The 23,870-nt window shown below is 52.4% G+C and overlaps 1 protein-coding gene across 2 annotated transcripts in view; it reads left to right on the top strand.

Moving 5' to 3' along the window:
- Window positions 1-17,767, top strand: part of CUNH11orf16 (chromosome unknown C11orf16 homolog) — a 38,093-nt gene extending 20,326 nt beyond the window's left edge. For both annotated transcript variants that reach the window (XM_088447093.1, XM_088447094.1), the window contains 4 exons: window positions 82-254; window positions 1,637-1,803; window positions 13,624-13,873; window positions 17,573-17,767. In XM_088447093.1, the coding sequence (XP_088303219.1) occupies window positions 82-254; window positions 1,637-1,803; window positions 13,624-13,873; window positions 17,573-17,701 (719 nt within the window). In that variant the 3' untranslated portion in view covers window positions 17,702-17,767. The remainder of the gene's footprint in view (window positions 1-81; window positions 255-1,636; window positions 1,804-13,623; window positions 13,874-17,572) is intronic.
- Window positions 17,768-23,870: the final 6,103 nt, after the last annotated feature.

Genomic DNA, 23,870 nt, shown 5'->3' with positions numbered 1-23,870 from the left:
CAGCAACGATCCAGTAAAGACAAATCCATGCAGCAACTGGTCATTACAAATAATATGGCGAAAGCATTCTGTCTGTTGCAGGAATTATTAAATCCAAGAAGAAAGCATCCACATTGGATTCGAGGGCCACACTATCTGACGTTGTTGGATCTTCCAATCAGAGTGCTATGTTTGAAACCATATCAAATACGCCAGCAAGGCACCTATCCATGAAAGATGTTCTAACTCATACAGATTTTAACACCTCTGAGAAAGTAAGTAAACAGTGCATGAGTTGCCTAAATTGTTGAGACTGTCATGTTGAGGTGTGAAGTTGAACCAATAGTCAAGAGAAAGCAGCCTACAGTATCCATAGACTAGGGATATCACTGAAAATGCAGTCTATCCATTCACTAGAATCCAGTGACGTCACTGATAATGCATCCTATGCCATTAGGATCTAATGGCATCAGTAAGAGTGCAACCTATCCATTCATTAGGAACCGGTGACCTCACAGAGAAAGTGGCCTATCCCCTTACTAGGAACCAGTGATATCACTAAGAATGCAGCCTATCCATTCACTAGGAACCCGCTACATCACAGCAAAGTGTTGCCTATCTATTACCTAGAAACCAGTGACATCACTGAGAATGCAGACTATCCCCTTACTAAATTTAGGAGCCAGTGACATCACTGAGAATGCAGCCTATCCCCTTACTAGGAGCCAGTGACATCACTGAGAATGCGGCCTACAGTATCCACATACTAGGGATATCACTGAAAATGCAGCCTATTCACTAGAAATCAGTGACATCACTGAGGATGCAGCCCATCCATTCACTAGGATCCAGTGACATCACTGATAATGCATCCTATGCATCCGTGCTCTCCGCTATTCCTGGACGCAAGTTCACTCCAGCAGCGAGCATCGTCTTAACCTAGACGGCTTGTTATTGCTGGGGTGAAGATGCGCCTAGGTGCAGGCATCCAGAAATAGCGGGGAGCACAGGGGAGGGGGGGTTGATGAAGGCGTGCACTGCAGAGGATGGGGGTGCCCAGCAATTCGTTGGGACAAGGGCTGCAGGGTGGATGTTGGAGCGTGCATTGCCAGCAGCACTTGCAGGGTATTGAAAGGGCTGGCTGGGACCTGTAGTACCACGGTTGAAATTAGCGGTGGGAGATGCGATACTAGGGGGGCAACGTGTTGATCATTTATTTGTCGATCTATTAACTGTACCTTTTTTATTGTCGATCTATTAACTGTCAACCTATTTAGTTTCGATCTATGATTGGTTGATCTTTGATATGTCGATCTATTAATTGTCTACCTATTTAGTTTCGATCTTGGACACGTCGATCTTTTGTTATGTCTATCGTGTGTTGTTGATCTTCGTGTTATCGGTATGTTACATTTCGATCACTTGTAGTGTCGATCTAATGTCTGTGTCAAGCTCGTGTTTGTCAATTTAGAGGTGCGGTCGATCAATGGTTTGTCGACCTAAGGTAGCTCTCGACCTAGATGATGTCGATGTTCGGTGGTCGATGTATGTCTTGTCGATCTACCACAGGTCGATTTACCAACCGATACCTATCTCGTTACAAACCTTCCAGTTCTACATCAGTAGAAAGGTTAACTTTAAAATAAACTTTTCCCAGCAACAGTCACCCCCTGTGGCCGAAGGTTTCAGAGAATCAGAATTTGAAAAACTGCGCAACAAGAAGACTCTGGAGAAGCTACAGAAGAAAATGAAGCATAATAAATGGGAGCAGAAGAGGGAAGAAGATGCCGGACAGAAGTACAGTGACAGCCAGGAAGCACACAGGTACAGTGACAGCCGGGAAACACACAGGTACAATGACAGCAGGAAGCAACAGGTACAGTGACAGCAGGAAGCTCACAACTCATAGGTACACTGACAGCCAGGAAGCACACAGGCACAGTGACAGCAGGAAGCACACAGGTACAGTGACAGCAGGAAGCACACAGGTACAGTGACAGCAGGAAGGCACACAGGCACTGTGACAGCAGGAAGGCACACAGGCACTGTGACAGCCGGGAAGCACACAGGCACAGTGACAGCAGGAAGCACACAGGCACAGTGACAGCAGGAAGCTCACAACTCATAGGTACACTGACAGCCAGGAAGCACACAGGCACAGTGACAGCAGGAAGCACACAGGTACAGTGACAGCAGGAAGCACACAGGTACAGTGACAGCCAGGAAGCACACAGGTACAGTGACAGCCAGGAAGCACACAGGTACAGTGACAGCAAAGAAGCACACAGGCACAGTGACAGCCAAGAAGCACACAGGCACAGTGACAGCAGGAATCTCACAAGTCATAGGTACACTGACAGCTGGGAAGCACACAGGTACAGTGACAGCCGGGAAGCACACAGGTACAATGACAGCAGGAAGCACACAGGTACAGTGACAGCCAGGAAGCACACAGGCACAGTGACAGCAGGAAGCTCACAACTCATAGGTACACTGACAACAGGGAAGCATACAGGTACACTGACAACAGGGAAACACACAGGTACAATGACAGCAGGAAGCACACAGGTACAGTGACAGCAGGAAGCTCACAACTCATAGGTACACTGACAGCCAGGAAGCACACAGGCACAGTGACAGCAGGAAGCACACAGGTACAGTGACAGCAGGAAGCACACAGGTACAGTGACAGCCAGGAAGCACACAGGTACAGTGACAGCCAGGAAGCACACAGGCACAGTGACAGCAGGAAGCTCACAACTCATAGGTACACTGACAGCCAGGAAGCACACAGGTACAGTGACAGCAGGAAGCACACAGGCACAGTGACAGCCGGGAAGGCACACAGGTACAGTGACAGCAGGAAGCACACAGGCACAGTGACAGCAAGAAGCACACAGGCAGTGACAGCCAGGAAGCACACAGGTACAGTGACAGCCAGGAAGCACACAGGTACAGTGACAGCAGGAAGCACACAGGTACAGTGACAGCCAGGAAGCACACAGGTACAGTGACAGCCAGGAAGCACACAGGCACAGTGACAGCAGGAAGCACACAGGTACAGTGACAGCCAGGAAGCACACAGGCAGTGACAGCCAGGAAGCACACAGGTACAGTGACAGCCAGGAAGCACACAGGCAGTGACAGCCAGGAAGCACACAGGCACAGTGACAGCAGGAAGCACACAGGCACAGTGACAGCAGGAAGCACACAGGTACAGTGACAGCCAGGAAGCACACAGGTACAGTGACAGCCAGGAAGCACACAGGCACAGTGACAGCTGGAAGCACACAGGCACAGTGACAGCAGGAAGGCACACAGGCACAGTGACAGCAGGAAGGCACACAGGCACAGTGACAGCAGGAAGGCACACAGGCACAGTGACAGCCGGGAAGCACACAGGCACAGTGACAGCAGGAAGCACACAGGCACAGTGACAGCAGGAAGCACACAGGTACAGTGACAGCCAGGAAGCACACAGGTACAGTGACAGCAGGAAGGCACACAACTCATAGGTACACTGACAGACGGGAAGCACACAGGTACAGTGACAGCCAGGAAGCACACAGGCAGTGACAGCAGGAAGCACACAGGCACAATGAAAGCAGGAAGCACACAGGTACAGTGACAGCCAGGAAGCACACAGGCAGTGACAGCCAGGAAGCACACAGGTACAGTGACAGCCAGGAAGCACACAGGTACAGTGACAGCCAGGAAGCACACAGGTACAGTGACAGCCAGGAAGCACACAGGCAGTGACAGCCAGGAAGCACACAGGTACAGTGACAGCCAGGAAGCACACAGGCACAGTGACAGCAGGAAGAACACAGGCACAGTGACAGCAGGAAGCACACAGGTACAGTGACAGCCAGGAAGCACACAGGCACAGTGACAGCAGGAAGCACACAGGCACAGTGACAGCAGCACACAGGTACAGTGACAGCAGGAAGCACACAGGCACAGTGACAGCAGGAAGCACACAGGCACAGTGACAGCAGGAAGCACACAGGTACAGTGACAGCCAGGAAGCACACAGGCACAGTGACAGCCAGGAAGCACACAGGTACAGTGACAGCCAGGAAGCACACAGGCACAGTGACAGCAGGAAGCTCACAACTCATAGGTACACTGACAGCCGGGAAGCACACAGGTACAGTGACAGCCAGGAAGCACACAGGCACAGTGACAGCAGGAAGCTCACAACTCATAGGTACACTGACAGCCAGGAAGCACACAGGTACAGTGACAGCCAGGAAGCACACAGGCACAGTGACAGCCAGGAAGCACACAGGTACAGTGACAGCCAGGAAGCACACAGGCACAGTGACAGCAGGAAGCTCACAACTCATAGGTACACTGACAGCCGGGAAGCACACAGGTACAGTGACAGCCAGGAAGCACACAGGCACAGTGACAGCAGGAAGCTCACAACTCATAGGTACACTGACAGCCGGGAAGCACACAGGTACAGTGACAGGTACAGTGACAGCCGGGAAGGCACACAACTCATAGGTACAGTGACAGCGAGGAAGCACACAGGTACAGTGACAGCAGGAAGCACACAGGCACAGTGACAGCAAGAAGCACACAGGCAGTGACAGCAGGAAGCACACAGGTACAGTGACAGCCAGGAAGCACACAGGCACAGTGACAGCCAGGAAGCACACAGGTACAGTGACAGCCAGGAAGCACACAGGCACAGTGACAGCAGGAAGCTCACAACTCATAGGTACACTGACAGCCGGGAAGCACACAGGTACAGTGACAGCCAGGAAGCACACAGGCACAGTGACAGCAGGAAGCTCACAACTCATAGGTACACTGACAGCCGGGAAGCACACAGGTACAGTGACAGGTACAGTGACAGCCGGGAAGGCACACAACTCATAGGTACAGTGACAGCGAGGAAGCACACAGGTACAGTGACAGCAGGAAGCACACAGGCACAGTGACAGCAAGAAGCACACAGGCAGTGACAGACAGGAAGCACACAGGCACAGTGACAGCAAGAAGCACACAGGCACAGTGACAGCAGGAACTACACAGGCACAGTGACAGCAGGAAGCACACAGGTACAGTGACAGCCAGGAAGCACACAGGCACAGTGACAGCAGGAAGCACACAGGTACAGTGACAGCCAGGAAGCACACAGACACAGTGACAACAGGAAGGCACACAGGCACAGTGAAAGCAGGAAGGCACACAGGCACAGTGACAGCCGGGAAGCACACCGGCACAGTGACAGCAGGAAGCACACAGGCACAGTGAAAGCAGGAAGCACACAGGTACAGTGACAGCCAGGAAGCACACAGGTACAGTGACAGCAGGAAGCACACAGGCACAGTGACAACAGGAAGGCACACAGGCACAGTGAAAGCAGGAAGGCACACAGGCACAGTGACAGCCGGGAAGCACACCGGCACAGTGACAGCAGGAAGCACACAGGCACAGTGACAGCAGGAAGCACACAGGTACAGTGACAGCCAGGAAGCACACAGGCACAGTGAAAGCAGGAAGCACACAGGCACAGTGACAGCAGGAAGCACACAGGCACAGTGACAGCAGGAAGGCACACAGGCACAGTGACAGCAGGAAGGCACACAGGCACAGTGAGAGCCAGGAAGCACACAGGCACAGTGACAGCAGGAAGCACACAGGCACAGTGACAGCAGGAAGCACACAGGCACAGTGACAGCAGGAAGCACACAGGTACAGTGACAGCCAGGAAGCACACAGGTACAGTGACAGCAGGAAGGCACACAACTCATAGGTACACTGACAGCCGGGAAGCACACAGGTACACTGACAGCCGGGAAGCACACAGGTACAGTGACAGCCAGGAAGCACACAGGCAGTGACAGCAGGAAGCACACAGGCACAATGAAAGCAGGAAGCACACAGGTACAGTGACAGCCAGGAAGCACCCAGGCAGTGACAGCCAGGAAGCACACAGGCACAGTGACAGCCAGGAAGCACACAGGCACAGTGACAGCAGGAAGCACACAGGCACAGTGACAGCAGGAAGCACACAGGTACAGTGACAGCCAGGAAGCACACAGGCACAGTGACAGCAGGAAGCACACAGGTACAGTGACAGCAGGAAGCACACAGGTACAGTGACAGCCAGGAAGCATACAGGTACAGTGACAGCAGGAAGCACACAGGTACAGTGACAGCCAGGAAGCACACAGGCACAGTGACAGCCAGGAAGCACACAGGTACAGTGACAGCCTGGAAGCACACAGGCACAGTGACAGCCAGGAAGCATACAGGCACAGTGACAGCAGGAAGCTCACAACTCATAGGTACACTGACAGCCAGGAAGCACACAGGTACAGTGACGGCCAGGAAGCACACAGGTACAGTGACAGCAGGAAGCTCACAACTCATAGGTACACTGACAGCCGGGAAGCACACAGGTACAGTGACAGGTACAGTGACAGCCGGGAAGGCACACAACTCATAGGTACAGTGACAGCCAGGAAGCACACAGGCACAGTGACAGCAGGAAGCACACAGGCACAGTGACAGCAGGAAGCACACAGGCAGTGACAGCCAGGAAGCACACAGGTACAGTGACAGCCAGGAAGCACAAAGGTACAGTGACAGCCAGGAAGCACACAGGTACAGTGACAGCCAGGAAGCACACAGGCACAGTGACAGCAGGAACTACACAGGCACAGTGACAGCAGGAAGCACACAGGTACAGTGACAGCCAGGAAGCACACAGGCACAGTGACAGCAGGAAGCACACAGGTACAGTGACAGCAGGAAGCACACAGGCACAGTGACAGCAGGAAGGCACACAGGCACAGTGAAAGCAGGAAGGCACACAGGCACAGTGACAGCCGGGAAGCACACAGGCACAGTGACAGCAGGAAGCACACAGGTACAGTGACAGCAGGAAGGCACACAACTCATAGATACACTGACAGCCGGGAAGCACACAGGTACACTGGCAGCCGGGAAGCACACAGGTACAGTGACAGCAGGAAGCACACAGGCACAATGAAAGCAGGAAGCACACAGGTACAGTGACAGCCAGGAAGCACACAGGCAGTGACAGCCAGGAAGCACACAGGTACGGTGACAGCCAGGAAGCACACAGGCAGTGTCAGCCAGGAAGCACACAGGTACAGTGACAGCCAGGAAGCACACAGGCATAGTGACAGCAGGAAGCACACAGGCACAGTGACAGCAGGAAGCACACAGGCACAGTGACAGCCAGGAAGCACACAGGCACAGTGACAGCAGGAAGCACACAGGTACAGTGACAGCAGGAAGCACACAGGTACAGTGACAGCCAGGAAGCACACAGGCACAGGGACAGCAGGAAGCACACAGGCACAGGGACAGCAGGAAGCACACAGGTACAGGGACAGCCGGGAAGCACACAGGCACAGTGACAGCCGGGAAGCACACAGGTACAGTGACAGCAGGAAGCACACAGGTACAGTGACAGCAGGAAGCACACAGGCACAGTGACAGCCAGGAAGCACACAGGCACAGTGACAGCCAGGAAGCACACAGGCACATTGACAGCCAGGAAGCACACAGGTACAGTGACAGCCAGGAAGCACACAGGCACATTGACAGCCAGGAAGCACACAGGTACAGTGACAGCCAGGAAGCACACAGGCACAGTGACAGCAGGAAGCACACAGGTACAGTGACAGCCAGGAAGCACACAGGTACAGTGACAGCCAGGAACCACACAGGCACAGTGACAGCAGGAAGCACACAGGCAGTGACAGCCAGGAAGCACACAGGCACAGTGATAGCAGGAAGCACACAGGTACAGTGACAGCCAGGAAGCACACAGGTACAGTGACAGGTACAGTGACAGCCGGGAAGGCACACAACTCATAGGTACAGTGACAGCCAGGAAGCACACAGGTACAGTGACAGCAGGAACCACACAGGCACAGTGACAGCAAGAAGCACACAGGCAGTGACAGCCAGGAAGCACACAGGTACAGTGACAGCCAGGAAGCACACAGGCACAGTGACAGCAAGAAGCACACAGGCACAGTGACAGCAGGAACTACACAGGCACAGTGACAGCAGGAAGCACACAGGTACAGTGACAGCCAGGAAGCACACAGGCACAGTGACAGCAGGAAGCACACAGGTACAGTGACAGCAGGAAGCACACAGGCACTGTGACAGCAGGAAGGCACACAGGCACAGTGACAGACGGGAAGCACACAGGCACAGTGACAGCAGGAAGCACACAGGCACAGTGATAGCAGGAAGCACACAGGTACAGTGACAGCAGGAAGGCACACAACTCATAGATACACTGACAGCCGGGAAGCACACAGGTACACTGACAGCCGGGAAGCACACAGGTACAGTGACAGCAGGAAGCACACAGGCACAATGAAAGCAGGAAGCACACAGGTACAGTGACAGCCAGGAAGCACACAGGCAGTGACAGCCAGGAAGCACACAGGTACAGTGACAGCCAGGAAGCACACAGGCACAGGGACAGCAGGAAGCACACAGGCACAGGGACAGCAGGAAGCACACAGGTACAGTGACAGCCGGGAAGCACACAGGTACAGTGACAGCCAGGAAGAACACAGGTACAGTGACAGCCAGGAAGCACACAGGTACAGTGACAGCACACAGGCACAATGAAAGCAGGAAGCACACAGGCACAGTGACAGCCAGGAAGCACACAGGCAGTGACAGCCAGGAAGCACACAGGTACAGTGACAGCCAGGAAGCACACAGGCAGTGACAGCCAGGAAGCACACAGGTACAGTGACAGCCAGGAAGCACACAGGTACAGTGACAGCCAGGAAGCACACAGGTACAGTGACAGCAGGAAGCACACAGGTACAGTGACAGCCAGGAAGCACACAGGCAGTGACAGCCAGGAAACACACAGGTACAGTGACAGCCAGGAAGCACACAGGTACAGTGACAGCCAGGAAGCACACAGGCAGTGACAGCCAAGAAGCACACAGGCAGTGACAGCCAGGAAGCACACAGGTACAGTGACAGCCAGGAAGCACACAGGTACAGTGACAGCCAGGAAGCACACAGGTACAGTGACAGCCAGGAAGCACACAGGCACAGTGACAGCAGGAAGCACACAGGTACAGTGACAGCCAGGAAGCACACAGGCACAGTGACAGCAGGAAGCACACAGGTACAGTGACAGCAGGAAGCACACAGGTACAGTGACAGCCAGGAAGCACACAGGTACAGTGACAGCCAGGAAGCACACAGGCACAGTGACAGCAGGAAGCACACAGGTACAGTGACAGCCGGGAAGCACACAGGCACAGTGACAGCCGGGAAGCACACAGGCACAGTGACAGCCGGGAAGCACACAGGTACAGTGACAGCCGGGAAGCACACAGGTACAGTGACAGCAGGAAGCACACAGGCACAGTGACAGCCAGGAAGCACACAGGTACAGTGACAGCCAGGAAGCACACAGGCACAGTGACAGCAGGAAGCACACAGGTACAGTGACAGCCAGGAAGCACACAGGCACAGTGACAGCAGGAAGCACACATGTACAGTGACAGCCAGGAAGCACACAGGTACAGTGACAGCCAGGAAGCACACAGGCACAGTGACAGCAGGAAGCACACAGGCAGTGACAGCCAGGAAGCACACAGGCACAGTTACAGCAGGAAGCACACAGGTACAGTGACAGCCAGGAAGCACACAGGTACAGTGACAGCAGGAAGCACACAGGCAGTGACAGCCAGGAAGCACACAGGCACAGTGATAGCAGGAAGCACACAGGTACAGTGACAGCCAGGAAGCACACAGGCACAGTGACAGCACAAAGCACACAGGCACAGTGACAGCAGGAAGCACACAACTCATAGGTACACTGACAGCCAGGAAGCACACAGGTACAGTGACAGCCAGGAAGCACACAGGTACAGTGACAGCCAGGAAGCACACAGGCACAGTGACAGCAGGAAGCACACAGGCACAGTGACAGCAGGAAGCACACAGGTACAGTGACAGCAGGAAGGCACACAACTCATAGGTACACTGACAGCCTTGAAGCACACAGGTATACTGACAGCTGGGAGGGTGAAAGGTACGGTGACAGCAGGAAGGATCAACAGGTACGGTGACAGCTGGGAGGTTCAAAAGGGTACGGTGACAGCTGGGAGGCTCACAGGTATGGTGATAGCTGGGGGGTTCAACAGGTACAGTGACAGCCGGGAAGCACACAGGTACGGTGACAGCTGGGAGGCTCACAGGTACAATGACAGCCAGGAAGCACACAGGCAGTGACAGCCAGGAAGCACACAGGTACAGTGACAGCAGGAAGTACACAGGTACAGTGACAGCAGGAAGCACACAGGTACAGTGACAGCCAGGAAGCACACAGGCACAGTGACAGCAGGAAGCACACAGGCACAGTGACACAGGAACTACACAGGCACAGTGACAGCAGGAAGCACACAGGTACAGTGACAGCCAGGAAGCACACAGGCACAGTGACAGCAGGAAGCACACAGGCACAGTGACAGCAGGAAGCACACAGGTACAGTGACAGCCAGGAAGCACACAGGTACAGTGACAGCAGGAAGCACACAGGTACAGTGACAGCAGGAAGCACACAGGTACAGTGACAGCAGGAAGCACACAGGTACAGTGACAGCAGGAAGCACACAGGCACAGTGACAGCAGGAAGCACACAGGTACAGTGACAGCAGGAACTACACAGGCACAGTGACAGCAGGAAGCACACAGGTACAGTGACAGCCAGGAAGCACACAGGTACAGTGACAGCAGGAAGCACACAGGTACAGTGACAGCCAGGAAGCACACAGGCACAGTGACAGCAGGAAGGCACACAGGTACAGTGACAGCAGGAAGGCTCACAACTCATAGGTACACTGACAGCCAGGAAGCACACAGGTACACTGACAGCCGGGAAGCACACAGGCAGTGACAGCAGGAAGCACACAGGCACAATGACAGCAGGAAGCACACAGGTACAGTGACAGCCGGGATGCACACAGGTACAGTGACAGCACGAAGCACACAGGTACAGTGACAGGAGGAAGGCTCACAACTCATAGGTACATTGACAGCCGGGAAACACACAGGTACACTGACAGCTGGGAGGGTGAAAGGTACGGTGACTGCAGGAAGGATAAACAGGTACGGTAATAGCTGGGAGGTTCAACCGGTACGGTGACAGGAGGAAGGCTCACAACTCATAGGTACATTGACAGCCGGGAAACACACCGGTACACTGACAGCTGGGAGGGTGAAAGGTACGGTGACTGCAGGAAGGATAAACAGGTACGGTAATAGCTGAGAGGTTCAACAGGTACGGTGACAGTGGGGAGGCTCACAGGTACAGTGACAGCCTAAAGCCTCACAGGTACAAGGACATCGGGAAGGCTCGCAGGTACGGTGACAATCTGAAGGCTTACAGATACTGTGACAGCCAGGAAGCTCACAGGTATGGTGACAGCCAGGAAGCTCACAAGTAAGGTAACTGCTGACAGCGATGCAGGATTGGGTGCCTCACAACTAAAAGTCAACCTGTTGTCCCAAATATATATAATGTAAGTCACAGATGGTACGTCAGCTGGGGTGATATTTCTTCTAGACTCCAGGCATTATTCACTATATCTCCCTATAGATGGAGAGAGTGTGAGGATGAGCAAGAGAGAGAGAGAATGAGAAAGCAAGGCGTAGCGTTAGAGAGAGCAAGAGAGGAGGGGAGAAGAAAGAGAGGATGAACAAGATAGAGGAACGAGAGAGAGACGGGGAGGGAGGGAAAGAGAGGAGAAGCGATAGTGAGGAAGAGTGAGGGAGGAGGATAGAAAGAGATAAGGAGAGAGGAAAAGGGAGAGCAAGAGAGAATGAGAAAAAGTGGAAGAGTGAGAGAGCGATAAGAGAGGAGAAATGAAGAGTGAGAGAGAGCTACGGGAGGAGATGAAAAGATAAGAAGAGAGGAAGAGTAAGGAGTCTGTTTTTCATTAAATATTTGCAGGATGTTTTCGGGGGATACCCGCAAATATTTAGTATCACCCCAATGTATGGAGGAGATCCCTCAATTTCCGACAGCAGTTGCAAGCCCCATAGGTTTCTATAGAGGACGTGATGCTGTCAGGTTTACCCAGCTCCAGAAGGCAGCATTCCAGAGTTTGGCCCCTGATTCTAACACTATCTAAAAATGGTGCTGTGCTGCTGTAGCTACACGTCGTACAATTTACTGGTAGTTGGTGGTCTGTAGTTTGCGCATGTGCAGGTGTCCAGCACAGGAGTGCAGAGACAGCTGATGCGGTCACTGCTCTCATCACAGGGACCAGGGTGTTGATAAATGGGCCCCTAAGAGAGTGGGAAGCGGGGGGCGGGCATAAGAAGAATGAGAGAGAGATAAAGGAATGGAAAGATATGGGAGAGGGAGAGAGAAAGCGAGGCAGGGGAACAGTGAGAGAGAAAGGTATAGAGAGATATGGGAGAGGGAGAGAGAAAGCGAGGCAGGGGAACAGTGAGAGAGAAAGGTATAGAGAGATATGGGAGAGGGAGAGAGAAAGCGAGGCAGGGGAACAGTGAGAGAGAAAGGTATAGAGAGATATGGGAGAGGGAGAGAGAAAGCGAGGCAGGGGAACAGTGAGAGAGAAAGGTATAGAGAGATATGGGAGAGGGAGAGAGAAAGCGAGGCAGGGGAACAGTGAGAGAGAAAGGTATAGAGAGATATGGGAGAGGGAGAGAAAGCGAGGCAGGGGAACAGTGAGAGAGAAAGGTATAGAGAGATGAGGGAGAGAGAAAGTGAGGCAGGGGGAACAGTGAGAGAGAAAGGTATAGAGAGATATGGGAGAGGGAGAGAGAAAGCGAGGCAGGGGAACAGTGAGAGAGAAAGGTATAGAAAGATATGGGAGAGGGAGAGAGAAAGCGAGGCAGGGGAACAGTGAGAGAGAAAGGTATAAGGAGATATGGGAGAGGGATAGAGAAAGCGAGGCAGGGGAACAGTGAGAGAGAAAGGTATAGAGAGATATGGGAGAGGGAGAGAGAAAGCGAGGTAGGGGAACAGTGAGAGAGAAAGGTATAGAGAGATATGGGAGAGGGAGAGAGAAAGCGAGGCAGGGGAACAGTGAGAGAGAAAGGTATAGAGAGATATGGGAGAGGGAGAGAGAAAGCGAGGCAGGGGAACAGTGAGAGAGAAAGGTATAGAGAGATATGGGAGAGGGAGAGAGAAAGCGAGGCAGGGGAACAGTGAGAGAGAAAGGTATAGAGAAATATGGGAGAGGGAGAGAGAAAGCGAGGCAGGGGAACAGAGAGAGAGGGGAAGAGTAGAAGAAATATGTAAGATTAGAAGTGAGAGAGGGAAGGAGCAAAACAGGGAATGGATGAGAGCTAGGTAAAGCTGGCGTGAGAAAGAGGAAGTGAGAGATTAAATAAATATATATATATATTTCAACTGAAGCAAACACTGTGTAACTTTTGCAACCTCTTGTTCATTTTAATTATTTATATCAAACTTTCTTTTAATTACTTGATTGTTTTCTCCAAATTACCTCCAGAAGGGACATCACTCCTCACAGGAACATTGTATGTGATAGAAATGACATATTTGTAATGTCCACACAACACTGTAAGTGCCTCCGGTGTATAACACTGAGATGTGTCTGTCCCAAGGAAGAAGACCCTGCAGCGTTTGCAGAACGAGGAGCTGAAGCTGAAGGACCAGGAGAGGAGGAACGTTGCCGCTATGACGACCAAGGTGGCTGTACGCGAGGAACGCAGCGAACGCCACCAGACCTTGGCCGCCGAGGACAAGAAGAGAGAGCAGCGCAGGCTGGATCACCTGAGGAAGGTCCGCAAGAAGATCGACCAGAAGGAATATGAAAAGTGCGCCACAAGCGAGCAGAGAGAGATTAATCATATGGTGCGTGCGGAGCTGGGGACGTTCTTCTTCTCCAAAAAAGTCCTTTTTTATAACTCTGAAATTTGGGGATCACCTTTGGGGCTAGAGAATGACTGTTAATTAAGAAAATCTTATATCAAACTCAAAAGAGAGACAAATACGATGGTACTGCGGATTTATCTTCCATATTCCTGGCGGTTGGCGGCATCTTTGACCCCGCCCTCAGCTTTATTCCACCCATCCTGTGCCTGGTAATGTCATGCCACCCGCTTCATCAGCATATTGCCAGAATAAGGGGGAGATGTATAGAAGCTGGGAGAGATAAAGTACCAACTAATCAGCTTTTGTCATGTTACAGACTGTTTGAAAAAAAAAAAAATGACAATTAGGAGCTGATTGGTTGGTACTTTATCTCTCTCTAAGCTTTGATACATCTTCCACTAATCTCCCTTTCTCACTCAGTACCTGATTCAGACCCGCTCGCTCGTTGCGTATGCAAATTCAGCTAAGTGACAGCAAGGCAGGTGATCACACGGCAAGGCATAAGCACGCCCACTATGTCTTGGCGTGCAATCGCTCTGTGTATGCAGACGCCCATCAGCCGATCTTAAGACGCCCACTTGCGCACGTCATCTCCAGGAAGTGTATGCAACCATCGGTACATCGAGCACCATCGGATGCGATCGCAGCGCTTGAAGCTGACCATACCCTGCCGCGAGTACTGCGAGCACTTCAGTGTAAAAACCAGCCAGGTGACGTGTACTATGACGCTGCCAGTTAATTATGCACAGCTCTGGAACGGCTCTGAGACTCAGACACGCCTGCGTTCGCACCTCCACTCCCCAGTTTCTAGTGGCCAGCCTCTGTCTCCACCCACAAACGGCTTCTCCTGTCACTCATTCTGCTGGGCAGTCTATGCGCAGTGAGCGAACGCTTCCCGATCTCTCGCACTGGTTCGCACACTGCGATGCATACGCACAATAAGAATCATCGACAGCTACGAGCGAACGCATCCTAGTGAGCGGGTCTGAACCAGGTCCTCAGGACGGTGCTGAAACCCTTTTCCATTCTCACTCTGGACCTCATTCAGAGTCGGTCGTTGCGGCCGCTCGGTCATACGCCACCGATGTTCGCTAAACTGCGCATGCGTAAAATTCGCAATGTGCGTGCGCAAACTAGATATTACGATCAGAAATTTCTCTCTCCTTCAACTTGGCCAGGTCGTTAGTTTGAGTGACAGGATGAGGCGTTAGTGGGTGGTACCAGGGGAAGGTGCTTGTGAACGGGGGAGTGGAGATCCGAACGCAGGCGTGCCTGACTATGCAAAGGGCGTTTTATGGGAGTGCATGATTAACTAAGTAGTGTCATAGCACATGTGACATGGGAGGATTTTACACTGACTAGATCGTAGTGCTTAAGAGAGGGTATGGTCTACCTTAAGCTCTGCGACCAGCTTCGATGGTCTCGATTACTCCTCATATGCCCGGAGATGACGTGTATTGCAAACGAGAAGGGGGCGTATTTTTAGTCTTACGGCCGCATCCTCCCCTCGCTCGTCCAGCTAACGATCCCAACTTAACGACGCAACTTGCGAGCACTTCATTTGCATATCCGGCCCCTTTTATCTTACGACCGAGCGGCCGCAACGACCGACTCTGAATGAAGTCCTCTATCTCCTGCCTTGCCTACTGCAAGCGCCTGCTATGTGGTCTTCCTCTCGCCTGTCTTTCTCTGCTGCAATCAGTCATACATGCTGCGGCAACACTGCGCTCCCCCTCTCGCCGCTGCGCATCCAATGCGCCACTCTGCAATTCACTGCGCTAGCTCCTAATAACAATCTCAACCCAATTCAAGTTACTCACCCTCTTCTTCATCGTTCTCACCAACACCCCTCATAAACCTCTGACCTCATCACAAGGTACTGCCCTCAAGCCCTCTTATATACTAATCTGACCTAGCCCACCTCTCTAATAACCGCCTCTCACTCCCTCATCCAAGACTCATCTGCTGCTCCTCACACATGGTTCCCCCCCTCCCACACACATCTCTGACAAGACTCTCAAACCTACCTCTCTTCACTATAGCCTAATCTACCTACCCCCTGGTGCCAATACTTTGTTCTATCCCCTCTGCATGTCCTACCAGCTACAGACACAAGGCCCTCATTCAGAGCCGTTCGCTATTTGCGTTCGTTCGTTCAAAAACAAGAGGTGGCTATTCAAATGATCCGTTCGCACATTGCAGTCTGTTCACACCTCTAAGTCTGAACGAGCGAGCAAAACATACGCTCGTTTATTTGTTAAAAACGCCCCCTGGCCGCTCGCACCATACGTCATGTCCGCTATTTATTAGATTAATCGAGTACATCGAACAGGATAAGAACTGCTCGCTATTCTTGTGGTTGGTTTTTTCAACCGATATTTTGCGAGCAGTTCTGAGTCTAAAAAAACCAAGTGACGTGGTCAATGACGCTGCTGGATTAATTATGCACACCCAGAAAACGCCCGTTTTGACCTTTAAGCACGCCTGCGTTCTGATCTCCACTCCCCGTTTTCAAGCACCTTCCCCTGTTACCACCCACATACGCCTCATTCTGTCACTCAAAATAGCAGGCACTCGCTATATAGCGTACAAACGATTTTCAGCCGCACTGACTGGTTCGCGCATGCGTACTAAAAACCGTACGCATGCGCAGATGTGCGAACATCGCTCGGAACGAGCGTACTGCCGCTAGCGAGTGGCTCTGAATGAGGGCCACAAGTCCCCTAGCTCACTAGCTTCTATTGGCTCAGCACTGCCTGCACCATTTATTTATTTTATTTAGGAACAGTTTCTTATATAGCAGAGCGTAGTCCGTTGCGCTTTACAATTCTAAACATTAATAGAACAAAACTGGGTAATAGATATATATGTAGGAAGGCCCTGCTCGCAAGCTTACAATCTATAGATCTAGACTATCCGCTCTTAGGAGCCAGAAGTTCTCTACTCTCTGGGCCTGATTCAGACCCGGTCGCAAGCGCTGAGCGCTCGCAACCGGGTCGATGGTGGCCCAGAGCGCATGCGCACGACGGAGCCGGCTCCGTCGTGCACATGCGCGAGACCTGTACAGCGACGGGCAATCCGACGCTCTGGGTCTCGCAACAAAGGGGGCGTGCTGTCGATGTTGAGTGACAGCACACCCCCTTTGGTGGGCGGGCCGGGGAGTTAGCTGCCCAGACGGAGGCGTTCCCATGAGAACGCCTACCGTTTGGGGGCGGCCCCACTGACATCACAAGTGATGTCAGTGGGAGAGCTTTCGGCTCTGTTTGAGCCGAAAACTCTCTGGGGCTTGCGGCCACGAGACCTTACCACAAGGGTCTCGTCACAAGCCCGATGGTGGGGATGGTCTTGACCATCATCCTGGCCACTCGCATTAGCTGTGGGCCTCCTGGCAACCCACAGCAATGCGAGCGGCCAGGAGGCCGCTCCATGAAAAAAAAAAAATGCCCTGATTCAGAGCGGGCTCTGAATCAGGCCCTCTGTCTCATACTTGCACATGCTCTATACACCTTGTAGGTTGTTTTTTTTTTTTTTTTTTTAAAGTAGGATGTTTTCTGCTTAGGGGCACCTTATAGGTCAGCATTAGGCCCAGGGGAGTTGTTACTTTTCCTCCAGACTGAAGACTAAATGCAGATGTTGAGCTGATTATGTTCTGGTAACTGGTTTCTCCTTTCATCACAGGTTGCACAAAGAACGAGGGTACAGGACCACTACAAAGAGGTGGCAGAGAAAGTGTACCAGGCCGAGCAGCTGGAAATGCAGAGCAGGAACCAAAGAGCACAGTATATGGATGCCTCATACCTGGGCTGAGATTATACATTATACTTTTCTGAGAGTTTGAGATTATAAAACGGATAAAATAAACAGGATTCAGGATTGCCCAAACACATCATTGATTACTTTATTTATAAAATTATTTATCTTTACTGTACGTTAATTAGTAAAATTTGTCTGGCTGCTTTAATTAGGACTTTAATTAGTGCAGTTCCCCGTAGAGCCTGCAGGTGTCACTGCTGCTACAGTATGATGCTGTTGGTGGTACAGGGTATATACAAAGGTTTCTAGGATTTGTCTGGTTGGGAAATAATTTAAGGCTACGGCCAGTTTCCATGTGGCATGAATCAACCAGATGGCACAGAACACTCATGATGAAAGAAACTTTGATAGGGATCAGTGATCTCCATTTCTGAGGGTGGATTACATGAGGGCCCCATAGAGTGGTGGCGAACCTTGGCACTCCAGCTGCTGTGGGACTACATATCCCAGCATGCACTGCCAGAGTTTTGCTATTAGGGAATGCTAAAACTGTGGCAGGGCATGCTGGGATATGTAATCCCACAGCAGCTGTCAAGGTTCACCAACACTGCCATAGACCGAGAGATTATCAGTCAGATATGACAGATATTCTCTCTGTAGTGACAAATCTTTTCTCCCCATACGCTGACAGATTTATTTCGATAGTTTCTACGGGAAAGTAGAGGCTGAATGGTGTAATGCAATCTTACCATTCCCGTACACTCATATCTGCTGCAAGACGGGTCCAGCGGATCCAACATGCTGGAAATGAACAGGCTTGGCCAGATTATCCTCACACTGATGGATAATCTCTCAGAAAGGGCTTTACATCTGTGGATTTGCCAGATTATCTCCCAGTGAATGGGCAGTTTTACAGCCGCAGGCGGGTGAGCAGAGATCCGTGTTCCATATACAAAGGCCTGGACCCGGTTTAATGCCAGAATCTACTGCACATGCGCGGGTCTCCCGGAAAGTGGCACCTGAGCCTTATTCCTGGAGACCTGTCCTGCGCATGCGGCGGCCATTTTCCCTGGGATTTTTGCTGCAGAGCAGCACTCTGAAGACGGTGGAAAGGTAAGTATAAACAAAATATGAGATATGGTAAGAACTTACCCTTGTTATCTCTATTTCTACGAAGTCCATAGGGTTCCACAGGATACCTTGGGGTATAGGTGTGACGTCAGTCATCGGGCACCAAAGAGTTAAGCTTTCAGCCTCCCAGGATGCACTAGGTCCCCCTCCTATACCCCGCCCCCGAGCCAAGGCACCTCAGTTAGTTACCAAGCCATAGGCTGGAGGAGGAGAAGGAAGAGAGAGAAAAAAGATCTGGACACACACAAGAATCACATTCTCACCAGAGGGAGACGGAAAAACCGGTGACCAGAGCAAAGCCCATCTGCAGCACAGGTGCGACAGGGCGGGAGTCCTGTGGAACCCTATGGACTTCGTAGAAATAGAGATAACAAGGGTAAGTTCTTACCATATCTCATATTTTCTACTTCAGGGTCCATAGGGTATCCACAGGATACCTTGGGGATGTCCCAAAGCAGTATCCTTTAAGGGTGGGGACGCTCCTGTGCAGAAAGGAGAATCCGCCGCCCGAAGGAAGCATCCTGAGAGGCGAAGGTGTCAAACCTGTAATACCTCACGAAGGTATGGACAGAGGACCACGTAGCAGCCTTGCAGATCTGGACTGCAGAGGCACCACGTCGAGCTGCCCACGAAGCACCCACAGACCTAGTGGAATGAGCCTTCAGAGAAGGAGGAACCGGTAGGCCTTCATGAAGATAAGCTTCAGAAATAGCCATACGGATCCAGGCTGCCAAAGTTTGCTTTGAGGCAGGCCAACCCTTCTTACGGAAGCCATAGAGGACAAACAAAGCGTCCGACTTCCTAAACGAAGAAGTGCGGTCAACATAAGTCCTTAAGGCCCGCACAACATCCAAAGAGGCCTCACCCACGGAAAGACCCGGTGAGTTAAAGGCCGGAACAACGATTTCCTCGTTAACATGAAACTGGGAAACAACTTTGGGAAGAAACTCGGGCCGAGTGCGGAGCACTGCCCTGTTCCCATGAAAAACCAAGAAAAGGGGGTCTACAAGAAAGAGCCCCTAAATCAGAAACACGTCTGGCCGAAGCAATAGCCAGAAGGAAAACAGTCTTAGCTGTCAGCCATTTAAGATCCACCGAGCCCAGTGGTTCAAACGGCGGTCCTTGGAGAGCCCTCAGGACCACAGCCAAATCCCAAGGCGCCACAGGTGGAACAAAGGGCGGCTGAATGCGGAGAACACCTTGCATAAAGGTGCGCACATCCGGGATTGTAGCAATCCTACGGTGAAACCAGACAGACAGGGCCGAAACCTGTACCTTCAAAGAAGCAAGGCGAAGCCCATGATCTAGTCCCGCTTGTAGGAAGGCGAGAATCCGAGACAGACGAAACTCCCGCGGTGCATAACCTCTCGGTCGACACCACTGGAAGAACGTATGCCACACGCGATGGTATATCCTCGCGGAAGACGGTTTCCGAGCTCGCAACATGGTACGCACCACAGAGCTGGAAAACCCCCGGGACCTCATCATGGCCGTCTCAACAGCCACGCCGTCAAAGACAGCCGAGTCAGGTCCGGGTGAAGGCAAGGACCCTGAGACAGAAGGTCCGGTCGTAGTGGCAACCACAGAGGACTGTCCACGGACAGACCCTGAAGGTCTGAGAACCAGTGCCGTCTGGGCCACGCGGGAGCTATCAACAGGAGCGTCCCTCCTTCCTGTTTGAATTTCTGGATTACCCGTGGAAGAAGGGAGACCGGAGGGAACAGGTATGCGAACCGGAACGTCCACTGGACGGACAGAGCATCCACCAGAGACGCCCCTTTGTCTCTTGTGCGAGACCCGTACACCGGCAACTTGTTGTTGTGCCGGGACGCCATGAGGTCGATCTCTGGAAGACCCCATCTGTCCACCAGCAGTTGAAAAACGTCCGGGTGCAGGGACCATTCCCCCGGATGAACGTCCTGGCGACTTAGAAAGTCTGCCTCCCAATTTAGCACTCCCGGGATGAAGACCGCTGATGTGGCCGGAAGATTGCGCTCCGCCCATACCAGGATCCGAGAGACCTCCACGAGAGCCGCCCAACTTCGGGTTCCTCCTTGCCTGTTTATGTAGGCCACGGTGGTAGCGTTGTCCGACTGGACCTGTACCGGGCGACCCTGGAGAACCCGATGTGCCTGCTGGAGAGCATTGAAGACCGCACGGAGTTCAAGATATTGATTGGAAGCTCCGCTTCTGTCGGCGTCCACCTGCCCTGGAACAAGTGTGGACCCGAAACTGCTCCCCAGCCCCGAAGACTGGGGTCCATTGTCAACAGGACCCAATTTGGAACCCAGAACGGACGTCCCCCGCTGAGATGGGTCGTCTGTAACCACCAGGCAAGGGACAGGCGAACCTCCGGGGTGAGCACAATTGTCTGGGACTTCAGAAACTGCGGCAGCCCGTTCCACTTGGACAGAATCAGGTGCTGCAGAGGTCTGGAGTGAAACTGGGTATATTCCACCATGTCGAACACCGACACCATGGAGCCCAGTAACCTCATCGCCGAGTGTAGAGACACCCGGCGACTGAGCAGACAACTGCGCACCCTCGACTGTAAAGCAGAGATCTTTTCCTCCGTCACGAAGATCCTCTGCTGTTCCGAGTCCAATAAGGCTGCGAGGTGCAATACCTTCCGCAGCTCCGTAGCCTTGTTCCGGTCTGATGGTAGACCAGTGGTGAAGAATCGAGCCGGGGGTCTGTTCCGGAAGGAGAGGGCGTACCCGTGGGAGACCACCTCGAGAACCCAAGTGTCTGTCGTAGTGACCGACCAACACTGGGCGAACTGCAGCAGGCGGCCTCCCACTTTGGGATCCCCCAAAGGGAGGCCCGGACCGTCAGGCCGCAGGCTTGTCATCTGGCTTGGGGGCCGGACGTCTGGTACTCCATGCCTGCTTCCGGGGCTTGGCCGATTTCTTAGGGCCAGCCTGTCGAGGAAAAGACTGTGGTTTGGGCCTGCCCTGGGCCCTAGATGACCGAAAGGATGATGGTCCAGAACCAGAAGGAGCAGCGGCCGACGGGAGACAAGCCGATTTGGCTGCCGCCAGCGTGGCCACAATCTTATCCAGATCCGGACCGAAGAGAACTTCTCCGGTAAAAGGCAACGCCTCCAGACCCCTTTTGGAATCTGCGTCCGCCTTCTAGGATCGCAGCCACAAGGTGCGACGAGCAGCCACCGCTGCTGAAGAAATTCTAGACACCAGAGTACTAATGTCTAAGGCCGCCTCGTTGATATAAGTGGCCGAATCACGGAGATTGCCAATCAACTCCGCCTGTTCGGCCGGACAGTCGGAATCAAAAATATGAGATATGGTAAGAACTTACCCTTGTTATCTCTATTTCTACGAAGTCCATAGGGTTCCACAGGATACCTTGGGGTATAGGCGATGGCGGCAGACATCCAGGCACCACAGAGTTAAATTTTCAGCCTCCCAGGATGCACTGGGGTCCCTCTCCTATACCCCGCCCCCGAGCCTCAGTCCACTCAGTTTCGTAACAAGCCATAGGCCGGAGCAGGAGCAAAAAAGAGAGAGAAGACAGTCTGGAACACACAAGAATCACATTCTCACCAGAAGGAGACGGAGAAACCGGTGACCAGATCAAAGCCCATCTGCAGTACAGGTGCGACAGGGCGGGAGTCCTGTGGAACCCTATGGACTTCGTAGAAGTAGAGATAACAAGGGTAAGTTCTTACCATATCTCATATTTTCTACTTCAGGGTCCATAGGGTATCCACAGGATACCTTGGGGATGTCCCAAAGCAGTATCCTTTAAGGGTGGGGACGCTCCTGTGCTGTAAGGAGAATCCACCGCCGAAAGGAAGCATCCTGAGAGGCGAAGGTATCAAAAGCATAATACCTTACCAAAAATATGGACAGATGACCACGTGGCTGCCAATCACCGCTGAAGCGCCACGTCGAGCTGTCCACGAAGGACCCACAGACCTAGTGGAAGAGCTTTAATAGAGGATGGAACTGGAAGACCTGTGAATCCATCCTGCCAAAGTTAGCGTAGTGGCAGGCCAACCCTTGTTATGGAAACCAGAAAGGACAAAACCGAGAGTCTGATTTCCTAAATGGACTGGTACGGTCAACTTAAATTCTTAGCGTCCGTACCACAGCCAAATAGGCCTCACCAGCAGACAGGACTGGGGAAGTAAAGGCAAGCACTGCCCTGTTCCTAGGAAAGATGAGAAAAAGGGAGGTCTACATGACAGAGCCTCCCATTCTGAGATCCTACTGGCCAAATTAAGAGCCAGAAGGAATACAGTCCTAGCCGTAAGCCATTTGAAATCCACTGAGCCCAGTGGATCAAATGGCGGTCCTCAGAGAGCCCTAAGGACCACAGCCAAATCCCAAGGAGCCACAGGTGGAACAAAGGGATGCTGAATATAACGTACACCCTGCACAAAGGTGCGGACATCAGGAAGAGTAGCAATCCTACACTGAAACCATACTAACAGGGCAGAAACCTGCACCTTGAGGTAAGCAAGGCGAAGACCGTTATCTAAGTCCACCTGTAGGAAAGCCAACCTCTGGATATCCGGAATACCTGAGGAGCCTAGCCTCTAGGGCGACACCTGAAAGAAAGTATACCATACCTAATGGTAAATTCTTGCAGATAAAAACTTCCGAGCTCTTAGCATGGACAGAGCCCCTGTTAAATATAGAGCTAGAAAAACTCCTAGACCTTAAGAGGGCAGTCTCCACCACAGACAACCCAGGTCTGGAGATCAGCCAGGATCCTGAGACAACAGGTCCGGGCGTAGAGGCAACAGCTTCGGAGTGTTAACTGAGAGGCTCCGAAGATCTGAGTAATAGTGCCATCTGGCCTACGCTCGAGCTATCAGCAGGAGCGTGCCTCCTTCTTGCTATTACTGGAGGAAGAAGGGATAACGGAGGGACGAGGTACACAACTTGGAAGGTCCACTGGACCTGCCTACGTCTATCAGAAGAGTCTCATCTCTGAAAGGCTCCACTTGTTCACCAGAAGATTGAACACCTCCTGATAAAGATAAATGGAAAGCCTGCTTTCCATCTGAGGATTCCTGAATGAACACTGCCGATGACGGCAGGGATATAGCCTTCCACCCAAGCCA

Source organism: Taudactylus pleione, unplaced genomic scaffold, assembly GCF_031769625.1.
Source record: "Taudactylus pleione unplaced genomic scaffold, aTauple2 ptg000418l, whole genome shotgun sequence".
NCBI lineage: Eukaryota > Metazoa > Chordata > Amphibia > Anura > Myobatrachidae > Taudactylus > Taudactylus pleione.
This window is presented reverse-complemented; position numbering and strand designations above follow the sequence as displayed.